Raw genomic sequence first — 23,099 nt, forward strand, 5'->3', positions numbered from 1 at the left:
TCCAGGTTCTGGCTATTATAAATAAGGCTGCTATGAACATGGTGGAGCATGTGTCCTTATACATGTTGGAGCATTTTCTGGGTATATGTCCAGGAGTGGTATAGCTGGGGCTTCTGGTAGTACTATGTCCAATTTCCAGAGAAACTGCCAAACTCATGACAGTTTTCTATGCCATCTGCTTTTAACTCATCAAAGCTATCCACTCAGCAAACAGTCTTTGAAAGTGCCATGCATATTCATTTATCCACTCGACAAACATGAACTGAAAAATCTATCCTAGTTAATGTTCAAGTGTGTGGCCCTGCCCCATGAAAACATAAACTAGAGATAGATGACTCCTAAATCTCACAAATCACAGAATATTATTATGAGGTAATGTATGAGGAAAGGTAAGACCTAACTTGTAATCTTGATGTAAAAGTTTAAATATTTGAAGGTAAGTCTAAAGATGAAATAGGATAGGAACTAAAGATGCATTCACATCTGTTTGTCAATATAGAATTATCTTATCTAAAACATCCCTCTTGCTCCCTAAGTGGCTAGTTCGGAAGGGGTACCAAGCTGGGCAGCAGGAAAAGAAGACTAAATTGAGCATCTTCCACTCTAAGATTAGTTAACACCTGGTTCTCTTTAAGGTGCCTGCAGCCCAGGGAATCAGGATGGAAAGCTAGTCTCTGAGAGTTCATGCCCTAGTTCTCTCATGTACTGGTTCTAAGACATCAAGTAAATTACTATTAAATGGGAATACTAATCAAAGCCACACTTCAGAAGACTTCAGCAGGATCTCGTAGCCACCAAGAATTCAGCCATTTGCTATGTGTTAGGGCTCTTGGGTTACCAGTTTAAGCACATCCCTCCCTTTCAACCTTTGGCTGCTAAGTGGCAAATTATTTACCTTGCACTTTTTACAACAGAGACCATCACTGCATTGAGAGTCCTGGGTCAAGGTGCACTTCTTACAACACTCTGCCCCTTCAAGAGCACATTCCTAAGGAACACAAGCAGGAGTTAAACTTTAGAAAATGTTGTCATTTCCCCAAAAGTACTAAGATATTTTTTAAGTGAATGTTCAAATTCACGATAACAACCATCCATCCATAAATCCTGTAAAATTTCTAAGATGCAATGCTTGGCACTATCTCGAGAGCATGGAGCTAGCTACCTAAAAGGGATCCTCAAAATGGTAGGGACTTACTGCAGGGGTGCCACAGTCACACTCCTCTCCAGCTTCAATGAAGCCATTTCCACACTCAGGAGGATCGAGAAGCTGTGGGAGGGAAACCAGACAGGGCTGAAGTACAAAATCATCAATATCAAAAACTCGGAGGGCTAACGGCACAGTAACAGTAACACACCTAGTGTATACACTGCCTACTCTTGCTATATTTTTATTTACCTTAGAGAAAAAAGTACAACTTTAGTACTTGGTACTTTGGAAGATTTAGTACTGTGTATTTACACTATACAATACACATAGCAAGTAGGATACAGTAAATGTCACCAAAATAAAAGATGATCTAGCCACTGACAAAAGTCAGTTTGACATTGAAAGCCCATTTCAGTAAGAAAGTAGGAAATCTGCAGTCAGGAACCCTAGACTACACTCTTAGCACTAGGTAAAGAAGTGCTTAATACTACACCACATGCTCGGTGTGGGACCCTGCCTTCAGCAGCCAGCAATAAAATACAACGCAGCACAATGAAAGAAAACACAAAATGATGAAACCAACTTCATAGCAGAGACTTTGCTATTTTCCACACCGTCAGTGATAGAAGCTATCCATCTAATTAATCAGCTGATTAAATTAAACTGCCATGAGGATCAAATCTAACCACCTGCAAAAATCCCATTATTATTTTTTCAGTGGTCAACAGCAACTGCTGCTCTTGTAGAGGACCAGGTCCCACTCCTAGCACCCGAATGGCAGCTCCCCATTGTCTGTAACTGTAGTTCTGACAATCTGGAACTCTTCTGGAGTTCGCAGACACAAGTCATGCATGTAGTTTATGTACACATATGCAGACAAAACTCATAAAATTAAAAAAAAAACTTTAAAAATATTTTTATATTTCTACTGAGGAGTATTCTCATTTCCCCTTTTAGGATTTAATTTGAATCCCCTCCCACTGTGCGTGTGTGTGTTTGTTGCATGTGAGTGCAGATGCCTGCAGAGGCCAGAAACATTAAATCCCTTTGAGGTGTAGTTACAGGAAATTGTGAGCCATACAACACAGATCACAGGAAAGCAGCAAGGTGCTCTTAACTGCTGAGCCATCTTTCCAGACCTGGGGGTGGGGGTGGGGGGTTGTTTTGTTATTTTGTTTTGTTTCAATTAGCTTTGGTTAGTATACAAAGAAATGGGTTTCAGCGTGTCATTTTCAGACTGTATCTCTGTTCTTTCTTTCTTTCTTTCTTTCTTTCTTTTTTTTAAGACAAGATCTTACTATAGCCCAAGTAGCTCTGGCTCTGTAGCTCAAGCTGGCTTTGAACACATGGTGAGCTTTGTTTCTTAGCTTCCCGAGTGCTGGAATTACAGGCATGAGGCTCCCAGGATCTAAATGTGGTTAGTGAACAAAGTTACTTTTGGATTAGAAAGTGACCACAAAATTACTATGCCTACTAACTTGTTCAATATAAAATGGGACTATGGCTATGAACACAGCTTTGCTGAGAACAGCAATAACAATTTGCTTTTGGAATTAAAGCGGGTTTTGACCTAATCACAAGGAGATTTCTAAGTCTATTTTACTTTTTAACTGTCATGATTTTTTTGTCTTCTAAATATAATTTGTCCTAAGGTGATGTAACTCTAGTACACAATAATTATTATTACCTAGCTATATAGTATTAATTTAGAAGTTACCCAAAGTTTTCATGTTATAGAATGAAAATATAAACCCACACTTTTATAGCTAGAAAGGACAAAAGAAAACAAAACAAAATCCCCAGTAACTTCCGTCAGCTAGTTTTACCATCAGAATAAGCCCAACTGCTGCAGATTAAAGCTGGCCTTGAAATACAGACCTGTAACCCATCCGGAGCTCAAATTGAAAAGTTCTCTTATGTAGATCCATCCAGCAGACACAAACTGGTGTTTACGACAGTGTGCAATGATTCATAAATATAGTCTGGATCACCTTATTACCTTGGAAGGCTTGTTGAACAGGCAGGCGCCTCCACCACTGTTCAGGAAGTCATGATATTCCTCAATATTGCACGGAGTGAACTTTTTCGGGAGATAGTAGCTGCAGGAGAACAGTGAGTGTCTCGGTACAGTGTGAGCCTCCCTTGTTTATTTACTAGCCTTACATATTCAGTGTTATGATTATACATTTATCAACCATTTTGTGTCTAATCTCTTCATTTAGCAACATGCACTAGCTGTTCTTCGCTCGTTTATGTGCATAGCACCTACAATTCAAACCAGAGACACAAGACTTCTGTTTCCTAATGAAATGAATAATATGCAGCTAGCTATAACTCAAATATTAGAGAAGTCTACAAAATTTATAATTTATAATATATGGCCTATAATTTATAATATGTATCAGGCCATGAAAGTCAGAAGAAGTCTAAGGGAAAGTTCCAAACTGAAGGCAGGTAAAGAAATAAAGCCTAATGTGATGCTGCACTCTGAAGCTTCGGCTGTAAATTGACTTTTCCGGTATATGGCTCAGTGCTGGATGTGGAGAAGACAGTTCTATCTATTCCACCATGGCTGGGTAAAGGAGGAGTCCTGCTACAGGAAATGTACCCAAGCAGGTTGAGGGTGGTGGAGGACCAAACTAGCAGCATATGATTCAGCGAACCAATGGTATCTTTCCTATTGATTTTGTGACTTTTTTTAAAGTTAGAAGTTGTTTTAAAATTATGTAACAAACAAAAGGTAATAAATGGTCCAGATGGAAAAAGAAAGAGAAAAAAAATGTCAATATACATTAAGAATCCTCAATATACACACACCTTTGGACCAGTCATTCTTGGTTAGTCATTCTTGGTTGGTCATCTTAGGGTTTTTTTTTTCCTTACAAAAATAGCTATATGCACAAAGATAAATGCACAAACATTTATAGTGGCATAATGTAAATAAAAAGAATGTGAAAATAACTCAAATGTTAAGAGAACGGTTAAGTAAACTCCAAGTAGAATAAATAGGATAAATAGAAGACCATGAAGTCAATAATCTCAATTTTGTAAATTGGTTAGGAAATGATGGCTATTCAGAGGTAACTAAATAATGAATATTTACATATATGGCAGGAGCCAAAACTCATAAAATAGCAGTAAAAAAGGATATTAAAAATTTAATGATAACGTAGTAACATTTTTTATTTTACCAACTATGACTACCACTGGAGAAAGAAAACATCAATTTTATTTTTATATTTTTAAAAACTGTTTTATACTGAATTTTTATTTTAGAAGGAAAAACAATTAAGATAATATTTTATTTATTATTTTGTGTTCTGAGAAAGGTTTGGCTACATAGTCCACAATTAAAGTGACATCTTATCTCTACCTTGCCAGTGACAAGATGACAGGCCCCACCCTGCTCTCCCTGACGGGGAACACGTGGTATCATGTCTTCCTCCCCAACCTTCAAGAACTTATTTCCTTATAGCATAGTTAATATTCATAAGTAAATTATTAGAATTTATTATTATATGCTGAAACTAATTTTAATTTTTTTGTTTGTTTGTTTTTATGCTTTTTTTCGAGACAGAGGTTCTCTGTATAGCCCTGGCTGTCCTGGAACTCACTCTGTAGACCAGGCTGGCCTCAAACTCAGAAATCCACCTTCCTCTGCCTCCCAAGTGCTGGGATTAAAGGAGTGCGCCACCACTGCCCTACTAATTTTAATTTTTACTAAAATACTTCCCACACCGTTGTATTCAGTATAACTTATCTAAACTATTTTAATTTCCCTATTCAGCTTTCCCAAATAGACAAATTATTTGTAACGTGAAAAGTCCCTTCCATCAGCTCCTTCCTGGTCTCTTTCACTGACTCCCAGCTGGTCCTTTCACCATGTTCCCTTCCAGTTCACCCTGTGAGGCTCTGCCACATCGTCTGTTATAAGTAGGACTCTCCAAGTTCCCTATTCCTTCTTCTGCTCAACTGAAACAGTTCCCACCTCCCAAAGTAAATTGTTACTAATTTTCAGTATAGAAGCCTTAGATGTCAAAGTCTTGTTTGAAGTTAGGCACGGCAGTCCATGCCTCAAATCCCAGACCTCCAGGAGTAGAGGCAGAAGGATGATGAACTCAAGGGCAGCATGGGGCACAAGAGACCCTGTCCCATGGAGAGAAACAATCTATTTTGACTTGAGTCCTGCAAAAGTACTCACTGGGGTCACAGCCCTAGCCCAGTACCCTGCACACTCTACATCAGGAAGCCTGGGCCCTCGGCAGCCGTGAAAAACAAAGCTTCCATATTTTTAACAGTGAATCTATTTTATGTTTCATGGGCACAGTTGAAGTTTACAAGTCACAGAAACTTGCCTCCCATCCTTCAGGGTAATTTATGAATTGTATTTAATATATCCCTAGGTAAGCTGGTGGCATGGATTTCAACCATGTTGCCAACATTAGCGGTGCCAATGGACGTCAGGAAGCAAATGTGAGAGCACATACCCATGGGGTACACAGACGATGCTGGACAGAGATCAGATTACAGAGCCATTTCAGATAACACATACACAAAGGGGTTTTCTCTTGAGTGTATCTATTTAATGTATGAAGAATTCCAAGGGGAAAAGCAGCATATATCTTAATATCTTAAAGTGACTATTTGATTTCTGTGTAGTTATACTTCTCACTATAGAGACTGTCCATACAAATTTAATACCACTAATCAAAAATAATCATATGTATTAAAAAATTTGAGACAGGGCCTCACTGTTTAGTTCTGGCTGTCCTGAAACCCACCATGTAGACCAGGCTAGCCTCAAACTTACAAAAATCTAGTTGTCTCTGCCTCCCAAGTCCTGTGATTGAAGGTATGTGCTACCATAATGACTTCATAATGCAGGGAGCATTGTGGGAGGAGGTTTACTTGCTAAATCATCTGGTGCGCAGGCACTAAGACCTAGGATTGGATCTCTAGCTCAGGTAAATGCTGAGCCCAGCGGCTTTCCTTTAACTCTAGCAGGTAAACAACCAGCCAGCCTACCTAATTAATTGATGAGCTCCAGGTTCAATGAGAGATCCCATCTCAAAAAAAGAAGGCAAAGTGCAATAACGGAAGAATCCAACTGTGACCTCTGGCCCCCATGTTCCCATGCACACATGTGCATGAACACTCTGCACACTCCTACGCATATATTCATCACATACAGAAATTATTATGCATGGGTTAAAAATCACAACAAACCTCAGAGATGGTTAGAAATGAGATAAGAGAAAGAAAAACAGGGGAAGACATTCCAGAGAACACTAATTTGTTCAGGAAATCAAAAGGAGTTCGAAGTTCAAATATAATCATATTAAACAAACTTGGAGAACCTAAAAATTCACATGCAGCAAATCAAAAATGCTAGAAACCCACAAAAAATTATAAGAAAATAGAACAGAATCATGGGAAATACGATGGTAAATGAGAATTAAGATATGGTTATATAAATAAATCATCTAAACACTAAAGCAAGAAATTTGAACCTTATTCTTTTACTTGCTTGTTTTTTGAGATGGCCTCATGTATCTTCAGCTGGTTCCAAATCACAATATAGTAGAATATAACCCTTAACTCCCAAGCCTCGTGCTTCCCCCCCAGGATTCTAGGGTTCCAGGTATATGCTACCCCACCAGACAGACTTTTATTCTTCAGACAGTTGTGACTCACAAAAGTTCTGGGCAGCACACTGGGTATGTAGTAAACAATGCTATATATTGAAATTATGGATTAACAAATATGATGTTATCTAAGAAAGCACAAGACTTGAAAATATGCATAATGAAACACCTCATGAATCACAAGCATGAGAAGCAATGCTGTTTTACATATATACATATACATATATAAAAACTGAAAATATTACAAAGAACCTATGAGTAATGACCAAAATCAAAATGGTGGGCACCTTGCTGCATATGAGAGCGGTGAGGGAGAACACAGTCCGTGTCTTACTTTTGAAAACTGTGGCACAAGTGTGAGCTGTTTTCTCGTCTATAGCCTTTAAGGCTGCTGGATGCAGGAGTCAGGAGGTAAAGCATAAAGCCTGGAAGATGCCTGACCATGGGGCATGCCACCCAGATAATAACATCACAAGAAAAGTGAACTCTAAAGCTGGGGTGATTGGTCTGGAACAAAAGGAATGCATCTAAGAATTTATTCAGAAAAAATAACAGACAAGAATTGAAGTCTGACAGTGTGTGAAGATCGGGCTGTATGAAAATGAAAATCTTTCAGAGAAGTCTACATTTTTCTTCCTGACCTCTTGTTCAATGACCATGAGCTGCGAAGCTATCTCACAATCATCAACATGGACCTGACACAGCTACAAACACACGCCACATTTTTGGTTTCATTGTGAGCACCAATTTAGCAGCTGAATTGAAAGAAATTTAAAAGAGGGGTGGGGCTAGTGAGCAAATGTAACAGAAGAAGAAAGTGGCTTTACCTCATTAGCATTCTATCCTAGACCTAAGACTGAAGAAATCCCTAGTGGCTTCTCATTAACTGCAAGTGGAGGTTTTGTTTTTGCTGTTGTGTGTTTTGTTTTATTTTAAATAAGAGGTTATTTTCCAAAAATATTTTATATGCAGGGCCATCAGGAATATTTATTTCTGATTTTTCTCATAAACACCTGTAGTGCAATTCCATGCACTGAGTTATCTAGCATCATTCACATGGAGGTAAAGCGGAAGTGACTCACCCAGTGTCTCCCATTATGCACCCGGACCAGGTGTCCTCACATTTACACTCACCTAAGAGACAAGGAATGCAAATACCTGTTACAAACTCAATGCAGCTGCACTGAAGTGGCTTTCGTTTTATGTTAACTTTGTGTCCAAAATAGATTTTGAAAGCTACTTTCTAATTGTACTTACACTAGATGCTTTGGCTGCAATGTATGAAAACAAATGCATTTGGACCCTGTGGGGGTCATATACATTGATCCAAGCTTCACAAATGGTCATGTTTATAAACCACTTAAAGTAGCTACTTGAAAGACAGTCAATACCAGTGAAACAGTGGGAAGTTAATGGCACCCCGAGAGGACTCCCCAGGTTCAGCAGCTTTTAGAGGAAATACTGCAGACCTTCTCACTATTAAAATCCTCTGTGTGGGGGGCCTCTGGGAGAAGCAGGAGAGAGTACTGATGGCTTAGACAGAAAGTCCTCACAATCAAGACTGCCTGGCTTGAAAAATCCTAATTTTCACTTAACATATGTTCAATCCTGAAGACAATATTCTTTTATGATCTATCCACTTCATCTGTAACAGGTATCCTATTACATCTGGAAATGTAAATGCATAGTTGGATACATGTAATATGGATTCGGTCATACAGGAAATAAAAGGGTCTCCATGACACATAATTCTTATTGAGAATCCATATTTATAATCCTGATGCTAAAATAATTCAGTAGACACAGATGTAATGAAATTGTTGCTTCAGCTGTCATGGTGTTGTTCATAGAGAAGTACCTCTACCTACTTTGTAAAGTTTTCTCTTCCCGGAGTCTAGTGCTAGTGTGCTTTAGTGCCCTTACATGCTTCTAGGCCCTGCATCAGATCCATTCCCAGCAAGGAAGTGCTGGGTCTTGAGCCATATGCAGGTTAAGAAAGCCATAGTAAAATGCAGTCTAAGTCTCAAACCACTGAGAATTCTCCACTAGAAAAGTTCAAATTTCCAAATGAGCCATCTTTGTCCCTTCTTGGGTTAAATCCAGCTTTGACTTCATCATCATATGGCTTCACTGTTTGTGGGACCCAGAATTTTTCAAAAATTATGTAATTATTCCATTCATTCCTTTTGAAAGCAACATTTTGATACTGGTTTCCATATCTTGCTCTATTGCCCATAATCATGATCAAGCAACCTAATTAAAAAGGATCTCATGCTAGAAAATATTTAACAGGCTGTCTGTCTTAATAAATACAACTAAATCACACAGGACTGAAACTTACCACTCGCTAATTTTCTCTTGTCTGAGATAATACCAATATTGTGGGCTAATGACTGAGCAAGTGTAACTGCCATTAAGTCTGTTTTTCCAAACTGAAAAACAAAACCAAAAGGTATGTAAGTGAACATTGTTTTCCATTTAAGATAGGCTAGAGAAAATGGTACAAACAATTGAAAACAAGTCATTCCTAAGCATTTTCTTTCTTTTTGTGTGTGTGATATGTTTTTAAGACAGGACTTCTGTGTTGCTTAGGCTTGCCTCTAACTCATGGTGCCTGCCTCAGTCTCCTTGGTGGCAGGATTATAGGCATGCACTACCATACCCTCACCATTCTCTTTAGCATCCTGTAGCTAGTACTGACCACACATTGAGGATGAAATAGTGCACCAAACACATTCAAATGTGATTAAGTCCTAAAAGGAATAGTATGACTCAGAGAAGCAGTCATCTCATAGCCTGGAAACTTAAATATAATTCTGATTCCAAATTTCACTTGATAACATTCCCAAAAAAACTAATAACTGTATAACATTAAGGCAGACTTTTGAATAATGCATAATAAAACTATATGTCTGGAACTCATTTTCATCCCATGTGGGACAGAAAGCAACTTTAGCAAACAAACACAATGAGAGTCAGGAAGTCAGGATGCTCTGTAGCCAATCGAATCTTTAATTTTCCAGTGTATGGCCTTCCTGAGACTGAAGCATTTTCCTTCGCAGTCTTTCCATTAAGTTTAGTGTGTTAGGAGTAAGCCCTTCTCCATGGAAGCTCTTCTCTGCCTTTTGACTTTCCCCAAATTTGCCAAATACTGACAAAAGGAGAAAATATACAACTGGTTTGCTAGGTGGCAACCTAATGCTTCAGGGATTACTCAAATCTGGAAAATCCTCATTCAACAATGTAAACACTTGGGCTTTATTCTTATTTTCAATGAAGGTTAATGTACAGATTCTCTCTCTATGAACTGCTTAATCAGGAAATTATTTTATACAAAACATGAGTATGATCATCGAGTCATATTTTGTCCTCTGGGTACACAAAGGAGCCATATTGATGACTAATGAAGCAATCTAGCATCTAGAGACTGGCTACTGAGCAACGATTTCTGAAATATTAGGAGAGCATTTTCAGCCACCATACCACTTTGTATTGCACAGATGTTCACACCTACTTCATTCACGCCTCCTCCTCTCAGCCGCGAGCAAATCCCACCAATGTAAGCTGCCCCGCTCCGGCTACTCTCAAATTGACTGCCCCTTTCAGAAAGGAGATGAAAAGGCTTACTGCTCACAGTTCAGACACCCAAGCCGCCCTCAGAGTTTATTTTCTAATTTGTTTTCTCAATGCATACAATATATTCCCCAGGTAAGGAATGTAAAAATTATTTACACACATGATTTAAAAAAAAAAAAAAGGGTTCTATGGGTTGTTTCCCCATGTGATCAATACATATACAGAAACATACCTATTAAAATCAATGGCTGATAATGATACTCTGGAAATATGAAACTCGCTTTTGTAGAGTTTTAGCCCAAAGTAAATACCTTAAATATAATTAATGATAAAATATCAGACATTCCTACAAGAAGAGCTATCAATAAAAGAATCAGTATATACTCTTCAAAACTATCCAATTCAACATGGACGAAGGCTGAGAAAAAAAGTTTTTGGCTTAAAGGAGAAGATAATTAGACACACTGCACAGCACTGTACTGAATGTTCAAGGCCACAAATGTAGCTATAGAAGGGCTTTAAAACAGCTGATAAAATCTGAACCCAGACTGGATTATGTAAGAATGTTCACATGGTGTCGTTATTTTTAAGAGACTACACTGAATGCCTCAAGTATTTGGTAGTACCATCTGTCTCCAATTTATACTTCAAAAGGAAATGAGAAAAATGCAAGTCTTGAGTCTGGGTAAATCGCACAGGCAACTGGCCTCTAAATTTGAAATTAGATAAAAATTAAAGATAACAACCAAAGTGCATCTTTCACGTCTAATCATAATTGTCCTCTATAGTTCTGATTTTAGATAAGGTCTTAAAATCCTACAGAATATGTTCTGCTGTTATGTCAGTATATTAAAATACTAAAAGAAAGAACACAAGAATGAGAACAAAGTAGACAATAAATTCCAGACACATAGCTCTTACCTCAGAACCCATACCAGAGAGAACAGTGACATTTAAAATATTCTCATCTTAACGAACATAATGAATTGCTAAAACTCAGTCTGCATATGACAGTACATTTACTCTGTAAATGCTCTGATTAAGCATTGGGAAACAAATGAAATAGACATGCAATTGCAACTCAAATCACTTACATATCATGAAACTTTTAAACAATCTATATTTCAAAATATCTTCCAAAATGCATGGCCACATTACATCACAGTTGTATTGTGGTAGAAGGATACATTTTAGTCAGGAGTAAGAGAGCATTCGGTGTGGAGTCAGAAGGAGCAAACATATTTAAAAAGTTACATACGAGAAAAGATGAACCGCATCAGCCTTCTCCTTGATAAAATCCCTCCTGTATTTCATGAACTCACGCAGAGTGACCAGTGGGTTTTCAGATATGGCAAACTTGTTATCAGCAGCCCAGGTTTCCATGGCAACCAATACTATCCTAGTTTTAAGTTGGTCTTTATAGATCTAGATTAAAGAATGAAAGCATCAGCGACATATGCAGTAAAATCAGTTCATGAAGCACTACAAAGCTCCTTTCATGGAAATAACTTTGTTTAATTAAAGACACATTAGTGTTCTCAAAAGACATCATTAGTGCAATTTAAATGCACTTCCCTTAAAGAACATTGAATCAAATTTTTTACCAAGAAAAACCCAATGAACAAAGCACATTTTAGACACAAAAGTAGTTTTCTTATAACAAATATTTGTGCTCAATTCAAGGCTTTCCCCAAGTCTATCTGTTGGCACTCTAAATAAATAATTTGTGAAACCTTAAGTTTCTCTAACAACAACAAAAAACATAACAATAAAGATTCTATCAGGAAGTGACTGGTACACAACCTGTGTGGTGTTGAGGAAAACGCAGACAGGGGAATTATTTTGGGGGCAGCTGGGTCACAGTGCTGGGCATCTCTGAAAACGCTTAGAGCCTGCACTGTCTCTGCACAGATTTCCAGTTGTACACTGTGAGAATCTTTGCTAAACTTCTGTCCTGTACAGTATGAAACACACAAGAAAAAACTGCAAGCACATTTTTTGGCCAGCCCACTTTCCCAGACAGATGAAAGTCAGCAGAGACCCTGGCAAGGTCACTCTGGTCTCTGGGGTTGTCCTGACTAAAGTGTAACTCCAGAAATTCAAATGTCAGCACCTTATTGCCCACCTCCTAGCAACAGGAGTGATGCTGAATAGGGTTGGTACTCACCACATCTGCCATGTTCACCACAGACTTCGCATAGGTGTTTGTATATACAACAGAAAGCCGGTGCTTTTTAAACTGAAAGCAATAGACAACAGTGAAGGACGTTCAGTGTCACCAGGACATAATCATCTTAAGATAGAATAGGAAATACAAGAAACATTCCTAAGGATTTCTTACAAAAACCTCAGGGTAGAGATTCCCCATCTACCTCGAAGCTGAAAGCTATGGACTGCAGATAAAGACGACGTCATCTCACGTGAGAGATAAAGTTCAAAATGTTCCAAATCAAGGGTCTAGAATGTAACATATGGTATGTATGCTCAGTGCACATGAGGCTCTGAGTTCAATCCTTAGCATGCCCCTCCCCATATTAAACAAACAAACAAAACCCCACCCACTCCATCCACATTATAGGGTTTTTTTGGGGGGCGTGGTTGTTCTTTTTAAAGCTGTTATGATCTCTAAGATATGCAAAGTGAGACAGTAAATGCAAATATGGCTACACGTGAAAGACTCTACAAGTTCTACACCGTAGTTCTGGAGGGAAGAGAAACCCTGAGGTACAAACCACAAGGAGATGGCTCAGAGTAAATGTGGGTCGCGTGTTTGGTTTGCTTGGTCTCTGTGGTATTCTAAGTTAGGGTTTATCACTTAAAACCCAATTTCAATCTTTTTAAAGTGGCACCTTCACATGGCAAACACTGAGGACAAGTGGTGGATAAGGCAGGCACTTGAGCTCCTACAAAAAAGTTCTCATCTGTGCTCCTGGGAACATTGCTGAAATACATTGTATCAAACAAACAAAACAACACAAAACCACACACACACACACACACTCACTGAGGAAAGAAGGGGATGAGCAGGACTGGGAGAGGAAGAAGCAACCTGTGCACCTAACTTGGGGCACAGAATCCAAGCTTAAGCAAAAGGTTCAGGTAAAAGCCAGGTGGAAGGGATTTTTCTAGCCACTTGGGAACAGGAAATCTGAGAGGCCAAGTGCTCTAGGACTAAAATAAATGGAGAAGATAACGGGGGGGGGGGGAGTATAAGGAGGTGAATACGATCAAAGTACATTACAGACACATATATACATGTCATAACAAGATCACCATTGTATATAGTTAATATATAAAAATATCTTTTAAAAGTATTTTCAAACCCTCATAAAAATTGCTAGTTACTTCCACCTAAGCATGTTTTCTATTTATAAGTTGTTCTTAGTCAAAAATCTACTTCATTGGGCCTGTTTACTCTTCCTTAAAGCTCCCCTCCTCACTGTGTGACAGCTTGCTGTGTATGTTAGACCTTACATATACAATGTGGTAGCACAAATGCACTGTTGCCAATACTTATATAGCCTGTTTGTCTTAAATTCTAATAAAATTGTCCTCCAGCTTCAAAAAGTGGTGTGTGTGTGTGTGTGTGTGTGTGTATCTGTGTGTTTGTATGTGTGTATATGTGTGAATCTGTGTGTTGAGTGTGTGTATGTTTGTATGTGTATGTATCTGTGTGTATGTGCTCATTTGTATGTTTGTATATCTGTGTGTATGTATATATGTGTATATGTATATATGTGTGTGTGTGAGTGTGTATATGTGAGCATGTGTATGTTTGTGAGCGTGTGTATATATTTCCACAAATGACTTTTCCTGGTCACAACATGATGGGGTTTTTGTTTCTTCTAAACATAGTTTTTACACAATACATAGGAGCAGGCAAGGACAGAAAGGAGCAGGGAGGCAGAGCATACCATGAGATGATCATTGACGATCATCAGTTCGATGTATTTGGTTTCCTCCTCTACATGCCGAGCAAATCGAAGAAGCTGTAACACAGTGAATAAAAAGACTGAGCCTTTAAACTTCAGTGCCAAAACAAGCAAACAAAAAACAAACAAACCAAAAAAGAGCGTGAGAAGTCAGAGATGCAAAAGTTCCCTCTTTCCTCCAGCATTAACTTTTAAGTTCTCATCAATTTCCTGAGGTTTTGAGTAGATGCAATACGTGTATGCATTGAGAAAAATCTACAAAGAACGAAAACAACAAAGATAACATTGTCCTCTCACCTGGATTTCCTTCTTCCATGGGGGTACAGCAAATGACCAGGGTTTTCCCAAAACGCTCACACAAACACAATTAAATATGAACGTATGCTTCATATGCCTATGTCTTTCACACTTGCCTTCATCAAACCATTTTAATCTAACAGTGGCAGAGCACTCTTAGTTCAACTCCAACAGTTTTTCTGACAGTGATGGGATTGAGACTTTCTGAGGAGTCTCCTCTGGGGTGGTTCCTAGAATCCCCTCAAGCTGCAGAGGTGTGGTCAGCATATCGCTGACACTCCCAAGTAGTCTTTAGTTGTTATATCTCTCTGCTCAACAAATTCTCTGTACTTTTGAAACCACAACCAATCAATATTATAGGCAAAAGCTATGAGGGCAGCCATCCGTGATGCCTACCTATCATGTAGTCATTAACAAGACCTGGGAAACTGACTTTTCTTTTATGTCATGGTTCAATAGCCTTTTTTTTTTCTTCACTAAATCTTATTCACTTGCCCAAAGACTATTTCTGTGATGAGGGCACACAGCATCAAATCAAACCAGAATCAATACAAGAATGAGTGGTGTATTTTTAACAAACTAAAAATACACTGCTTCATAGATTTTTGTCTCCTTCTAAATGTATTCTCTAGTCTTTAAAAAAAGAAAAACTCTTACAACACCAGTTTCAAAGAATGATGGACTATATTTTTGTATTTAAAAAAATAAACAGGAACACTAAATTGCACTCAATGACAACATTCTTTGTGTGTGTGTGTGTGTGTGTGTGTGTGTGTGTGTGTGTCTAAGACAGGGTTTCTCTGTATACCCCTGCTGTCCTGGAACTCACTCTGTAGACCAGGCTGGCCTCAAACTCAGATATTCGCCTGCCTCTGCCTCCCAAGTGCCGGGATTAAAGGTGTGTGCCACCACGAACCAGTCAACAACATTGTTTAATCTAGCAGGCTTTCCAGTGAGTCCGAACATTTTTCTCAATGCTTTTTCAAATTTTTCCTTTGAACCACACAGTATCACACAAAGTCAGTTTCATGGGTCCCTAAAGACCGTTCTTAACAAAGGACAAGTTGTTGTGATGCTTATAAGAACTTCAGGGCACATACTAAGAAGATCTCTGTCCTACTCTGTTCACTCAGAATGCATAATAATAACCAACTTTGTAAATTAAATCTTCATGGAAGTTATTTTTACTTTAATTTAACTCAAGACATCCATGTGTCTGTATCTAAAGAAGGTAGTGGCTTGTGGAATATACAGGCTTCTGAGGGTGTGGTTCAGAGAGTATGTGCAGTAAGAGATATCTCTGAGACCAGATTTTACAAATCAGAATTCCAGTTCCTTCTTAAGCTATGTGCATTCTGTCCTCCTCAACACACAGAGATCAAAACTTCTTATCTTCTTAAGAAGGATAGCATGAGGACCAAATGTGTTAATGTTCTGTCAAATTCTCCAGTTAAACAGTTAAAATTCTTATAAAATGCTCAAGTACATGGTAAGTTTTTAACAAAAATTAACAACTATAACTCACATGAAAGTCTGTCTGAAAATACATTCCATTTTACCAGGCATGAAAATGTATGCCTGTAATCCCAGCTCTAAGGAGTCTAGGGCAGGATGAATGTTGTGCATCTGAAGCCACCTGAGGCTACAGAGTGAGACCCTACCAAAAAACAAAAGGAAACAGAACAGTACCTGTTTTATGAAAAGGCAGTGGCAGCAGGGGCCTTCATATCAGTTATTGGGGAGATTGAGACAGAAGGACCATGAGTTCTACAGCTGCATATAGAGCAAGTGCAAGTCCATATTGGACAACTTAAGCAGACTCTAGCCCAGTGGCACAACACTTGCTTGTGTGAGCATTGCTAGGTTCAATCTTGGTAGACCAGATAGATGCTGACACGTGTATGCAGAACAAGCACAAGCATAATGAGTATTACCCTGTCCTCTCTATGAAGTAAGTTCTTCACACATCCTTCAACAATCACTTGAATGCCACGTGTTTCCTTCCTCATGCACACGGACACTTCCACAAACCATCATCAGCATTATTATTTCAGGTTGGCTCTGATAGCCAGATTTTTATTCCAAGCCATTTGTCAACTATGTGACACAGGACAAGCCATCTCCAGAGGTGAGAGCCAGAAGGAGAACAGTAGCTGCCCCTGTGCTTTAAGGTTCCTTACAGACAGTTGCTGTTGTTGCAATATCCAGTTGAACAGTGCTAAAGTGTGTCCTCATTTATATACTAAAGCCTAAGGCAGCTAGAGGGAGAAAAGTGCATTTTGCAGCTTCAAAACCTGTCAAGAATACCAAAGAAGAGCCTTTGACATGGTTCATATTAGAGCATGGGAAAAGACCTTGCTTTAAGCCGAGCAGTCATGATCCACAGAAACAAGGAATCCACAATCCTCTATCTTCTAGCCACCTCGTGTAAAATGATGCACCCCGTTGCTTCTTGCATGCATCTATAACCGGTCTTGTCTCCCCAGTTTTACAAATAGCTGACTAATTCTCACCCCAACAGACACTGAATGTAGAGGATTGCCAGTTGCCAAGCATTCTAAATATCATGGTGTACACCTGCAAACACATACCTGTCTTTTCCTCCGCTTTAGTCTTGGTTTCAAAATAAACTGGGGGGGAGTAATGTTTACCCGTTGAAATTCTACAAGGAAATGAAAACAAACAGTGCATTTTCCAGACTTATTTAATAGCAGGCAAATGTCATTAGTTCTTCTTTATACTTAGAGAGTATATTAAGTAACACTGTTATGTTATCATAAATATCTAGTGGGTAAATACAACACACAAAAGTTCAAACACACCTGTCTTGATTCATGTCATTTTTATAGCCATACTAATAGCAACACATTGTTTATTTACAACTTGCTAAGTAGACAACCTGTCACTTCCATTACTAACCTTCTCTAGAGGCTGCAAAATAAAGAGGAGAAATGGAAGCAAACACAGCATACTCTTAATTAATGGAGGACACCAAAACGTTGACTCAATAGTGTCCAATTCATAGGCACGCTTCTTAGCCCATGACAAACTTTATCTAAGGCCTTGCTTGTTCTTGCAGGGCAATGGGACAGTCTGAGGCCTTCTAACTTGCAGGTTAGAGTCACACACAAACTATTCAAGCATAAAGATTCATCTCTGGGTTCTAGGTTAGATGCGTAAGGAAGAACTTTCTATGAAGTGATGCAAATAGATGCAACTAAAAAGAAAGAAATATTCATCCTGAGTGTGGTAATGCAGACCCAGGAAGATGTACATGGTATGGACTCACTTATAAGCTGTTGTGTGGTTACTCCCACACACGAGTATACAAAGTAATACAAATATAACTTGGTGGATTATTATTTTTTTAAACAATGTTTTTAAATAATAAGAGTGAGGAGGTAGGGGTTGATCTGGGAGGAGTCGGGGAGGACTGCGGAATGAGCATGATCAAAATATATTATATGCATTATGAAATTCTCAATGAATAAAAACAATCTTAGGCACATTCATACCAGACAGGTAGCTTTAGGACAATATATACACCTATAAAGAGGACTCAAGGTACGTCGTGACGAAAGGATTAGTTCACCAAAAAGACGTTACACTTCTGCCAATCACAGATGAGCAAGGTCAGACGTGAACCTCTTGTATTAGAGCCTTCAAAGGAAGTTAAAACTCCAGCTGACAGTTACAAAAATCAGTGATGGCCATTCCACTAAGCCACATTAAGGCACTCGACTCTCAGAAATTGTGAAATAATAAATGTTTATCCACAACACTTCTATACTACAAATGGCTAACACAAACAGAAATTGTAAATGTCTCTAAATATTTTTTGTGGTTCCTTCTCCCCACAAAAGCCAGGGAGGGTGAAGGACACTCATCCATGGTCTCTTTTCCTCTGTAATGACTACTTAGGGCCCAGTTGCAGGAATGTCCTCCGGGGCAGCAGAGGTGGGATTAGGGATAGAAAGCACGTCTTAATTACATAGCATGAGAAAGGCTGAGCTACATGAGGCACTGAAATAAACAAAAACAAATATGAAAGCCTTGATAAAAAGGAATGAAATTTTTTGATGTGTGATGTCTTTATTTGTTTTGTTTTTATTTATTTATAATTTAGTTATTTACATTCCAAATGCTGCCTCCCAGAGCCCCTCCTCCTTCCTACTCCCCTTTGCCTGTGAGCGGGCTGGAACCTCCCTGGTATCCCCCTACTGTGGCACATCAAGTCCCAGTAGGAATTGGTGCATACTCTCCCACTGAGGCCAAATGTGGCAGCCCTCTGCTACATAAGTGCCAGAGGCCTCCGTCTAGCCCATGTATGCTCTTTTGTTGGTGGCTCAGTTTCTGAGAGTTCCCTCAGTCCAGGTTAGTTGACCCTGTTGGTCTTCCTGTGGGTTGCCATCCCCTTCAGGGCCTTCAGTCCTTCCCCCAACTCTTCATAAGGGTCCCCAACCTATGAGCAGTATTTGGCTGTGGGTATCTGGATCTGTCTCAGTCCGCTGCTAGGTAAAGCCTCTCGGGGGACAGTTATGCTAGGCTCCTGCCTTAAGTATAACTATTTATTTTAATCATTCGTAATTCAGTCTATCAGTAAGGGGCTGAGAATTAGTTTTGTTTTGTGAGATTCAAAGCTAGAGATTAAACCAAAGCCTCATGCAAAACAAACAACAAATCCTAAATATATAAGAAAACATGCTATTCCCATTGACTGGAAGACTTATTACTAAGCTGTTTATCCACAGTTAATATAAACATTTAATATAATCTAACAAGAAGTTAAGAGGAATTATAGAAACTGACAAGTGGGTTCTAAAACCTATATGAAAATACAAAGAACCAACAAGAGTTGAATTAATTTGAGAAAGGGCAAAACTGAAGGAAATATGGTATCTGATTTCAAAATACAGTATAAGGCCACAGTAAACCAAATAAATAGATAGACAGATGATAGATAGATAGATAGATAGATAGATAGATAGATGCACAGACAATGGGTAGCTAAATGAACAGAGTCAAAGGAATACTTTATGACAATCCAAATAATTCAGTGTTAATAATACATCTGACAGAGGCCTTTTATTCAGCCTACATAATCATTTTGTTCTATTTTTGGCTGAAGTAAAATACAGAATATGTAAATCTTTCTACAATGTAACAACTAAAAGAGAAAAATACAGCTAACTATGTATTTCTATAGGGTGTATGCACACCTTATGTATCACCAGTCAAAAACATCGCAGATGAAAGCTCAAAGGCACAGCACTGTGTTTACTAGAATGGCTGACAAACATGAACACCACAGAAATTCCTCAGTGTATGGTACTCAAGCCTTGCAGCAATTCCTCCTGCCACATGATGTGAGTGTATCATGACGTCAGTAACTACTCTGAAGAGACAACTGAACAACTTCTCATAAAACAAAGATTTTCAAGGTAGAATCCTTAGACTAATAAAATTGGCATCTCTGGGGGACATGCTGGAAATGAAGTCTCAGAGCTGACCCAGAATGTCCTAAACTCAAGACTCCAAGGTGAGGCCAGCAATGTGTGGCTGCCTGCAGGTACAGGCGAAGTTTGATGACACTGAGCCCAAGCTACACATAAACCTTCCCAGGACACCCTTGGTTATTTACTAGAAGACATAAAAACATGCTTCTACAAAAAACAGAAATAAAGGGGGAGGGGAAACAGGGAGTGAAAGAAAAAGAGAAGACTTCTTCAAAAATGTTCATGGTTGCTTATTAATGATAGCCTCAAATTGGAAAAAAACTAAGCATCCATCAGCATAATTAATAAGAATTTACTGTATTTATAACAGAATAAATTCAATAATAAAATCAACAAACTATTGATACTTTTGATAACACAAACATTGTAGGTATTATGCTAAGCAAACAAAATGAAATGTAATATGTGGTTCCATATGTTTGAAATCCTACTAAAAGCAAGACTAGTCAATAGGAAACATAAGCAGAACAGAAGTTGCAGAAATAGAAGGCAAGATGTGGAAACTGCACATGGAAGTGGCTCAGTAATAAAAACATTGTATCCCAATAGGGATACATAGGGACATGGATATATTCAGCAGGGCACACACAAAGCCCAGCCAGTCACACACAGGGCTTATGTTTTATGCACATCAGTTTCTAAAGTGTCAACTTGCCCACTGAAAACAAGATTTTTTTTTTCTCCAAAATTTGTTCTAAGGAACATTTGTCCTGAGAGACATGTGACAGAAAGTAAAAGTCAAACAAATTGGCAAATACCTAATGACATTATTTCTATCTCTAGGAAACAGACAACAACAGGCAAACTGAAGGTGGCGCTGGTGCCCATGACACTGTTCAATTATATTCAACCTAAACCTAAAAAAACAAAACAAAACAAACAAAAAACAAAAAAACAAAAAACCCACATGACCATTCCTTGTATTCTTCTTGTTGGTCATAGTAAAATATAAGTAATCTTGAAAGAAAATTCCATTCTTAAAATTGACTGAGGTAAGCTCTGCTTAGGAAGCTAGAAATGAACTGAGCACAGGAGTTTATAGCTTCAAACCCAGCACTGAGGAGACTGGGCCAGAAGGATCATTACAGGTTTGAGGCCAAGCTGGGCTACAGAGTTGGAACCTATCAGAAAAAAAAAAAAAAAAAAAAAAAAAAAAAAAGAAGAAGAAGAAGAGATAAAGGAAAAGAAAAAAGAGCTCTAAGTCACTTCCCCAATCATCTGTGAAAAAGAACCCTGAAAAAAGTTAAAAATAAATAAATAAATAACCTTGTAAGGTTACACCGTAGCACTCTTATACCGAAGTCTTTGGTGGGGAATCTTTATTATTTTAAATATTAATCAATGCTGATTGCTTCTGGGAAGATACTCTGTAGTTTTATTTGAACATAGCCATTCAAGATTTGTTTTGTTCCTATAAGTGGCATTATAAAGCTTCATAAAGTTGTTGAAAGCAGAGTATGAGTCTTATAAAGTAGGAATGTCTGTGTGTTTACCAGCAGGCTTTTCTAAGTAGTGGATTCTTTATCAAATTGCATTATTTTGTATGTATGCCATAGCTGGTGCACGCATGTGCCACACCTCACGTGGAGGTCAGAGGACAACTTTGAGTCAGTTCTCTGCAGTTTTCATGCGGGTCTGGGGACAGAAGTCAGATCACTAGGCTTGGATGGTAAATGCCATTACCCACTGAGCAATCTCACTGGCCTCCAAAATGGTGAATGCTACCAAATGGGACTTTCTATCCCTTTACCAAAGTAGAAAGTGTCCTCTCTAGGGGAACTGCAGGAGGTCAATGAGCTACAACCTCATTCTAGAGAGAAAGGAACATTAGAATCTAACAGTCATCTCATTTTCTAACAACATGATATAAGATATTAACTGCTTTTCTAACAGTAGTTTTAGATTTGCTCTTAGGTTGGCCCCTTTTTCATTGTTTCCTGTGGCTCTCTCATAGCAATCTTTCAAAGTATCATAATCCTTGTCCTTTAATAGCTAGCTGTGGGACCCTAGAAAACCAAACACGATGAGCCTCTATTTCTTTATCTACAAAGGTAAAAACAAACGAACAAAAAACAAATGAGTTATAGTACCATACAAAGCTACTGCAAAAACTAAATTAATTAAAAGGAGCAAAAGACAGATTATGTTCCTTCCATAATCAAAGTTCCACAAACATGGGGTTCTAGCACCAAGGACAGCTCTGCTTGTCACATGACATGAGGATGTACCTCTCCAATCAACATTTATAGAGATTAAGCTATAAACAAAAATGAGATGAAAATATGTTCCAACTTCACAAGTGGCACACAAATATATAAAATGTTAAACTGTAACAGCTTTTAATGCTAGGGTAAAGAGGGATGGAGAAATGGCACACAGGGGGACAATTCATGCCTGTGTTCAGAAAACCATCACTTCACCACCAGGGTGGATTTCTACATCCACTACCATCTTTACAAATGTCTCTTCTAGTTCCTGACACTGAATCTTAATTTCTTAAGTGTTCATTCTGTGTGCTTAGGCCACATCTTTCTGAACTTCTCAGTTGTAAATAAGAAGCTAGTTTGTATTTTATTCTTTCCTTCAGTACAACTTGACAGTCCCTCTACAATGTCATGAACAATTGTCAATTATTGTTAATACACATATTAATTCTAAAGTAGTAATTGAATTACTACTGCCATTTTTAAAAACTCCCAATATGAATACCATACCAGATGGAAGGTCATCCAAGGGAAATTCAAACAGTCTGGATTTGTACACGGAGTGAAAATGAGACTCCTCCTGCAAGAGCACACAGGGCAGAGGTTAAGCACATGTGAAGCAAGTATCTTTGCTTCAGGCAGTCACAGCTGGAGAAGCTAGGACCCTAAGAGAACTGTAGCTTGACTCCAAGTTCTGCAGGTTTTTGAGAGGTAATGAGCCCTGAATGCACGGCCCCCATGACGAGGGCATTCCTCCAGCACTACAACAACCAATCACAACC

General features: G+C 38.5%; 1 protein-coding gene across 10 annotated transcripts in view; it reads right to left on the minus strand.

Moving 5' to 3' along the window:
* Adam22 (ADAM metallopeptidase domain 22) overlaps positions 1-23,099 on the minus strand; it is a 233,357-nt gene that overhangs the window by 58,762 nt on the left and 151,496 nt on the right. For all 10 annotated transcript variants that reach the window (XM_031379990.1, XM_031379989.1, XM_031379992.1 and 7 more), the window contains exons 7-17: positions 22,828-22,897; positions 17,189-17,259; positions 14,283-14,357; positions 12,536-12,607; positions 11,627-11,793; positions 10,307-10,391; positions 9,134-9,224; positions 7,875-7,926; positions 3,147-3,246; positions 1,196-1,267; positions 896-988 (exon numbers count right to left, since the gene is read on the minus strand). In XM_031379990.1, the coding sequence (XP_031235850.1) occupies positions 896-988; positions 1,196-1,267; positions 3,147-3,246; positions 7,875-7,926; positions 9,134-9,224; positions 10,307-10,391; positions 11,627-11,793; positions 12,536-12,607; positions 14,283-14,357; positions 17,189-17,259; positions 22,828-22,897 (948 nt within the window). The remainder of the gene's footprint in view (positions 1-895; positions 989-1,195; positions 1,268-3,146; positions 3,247-7,874; positions 7,927-9,133; positions 9,225-10,306; positions 10,392-11,626; positions 11,794-12,535; positions 12,608-14,282; positions 14,358-17,188; positions 17,260-22,827; positions 22,898-23,099) is intronic.

Source organism: Mastomys coucha, unplaced genomic scaffold (assembly GCF_008632895.1).
Source record: "Mastomys coucha isolate ucsf_1 unplaced genomic scaffold, UCSF_Mcou_1 pScaffold19, whole genome shotgun sequence".
Classification (NCBI taxonomy): Eukaryota; Metazoa; Chordata; class Mammalia; order Rodentia; family Muridae; genus Mastomys; species Mastomys coucha.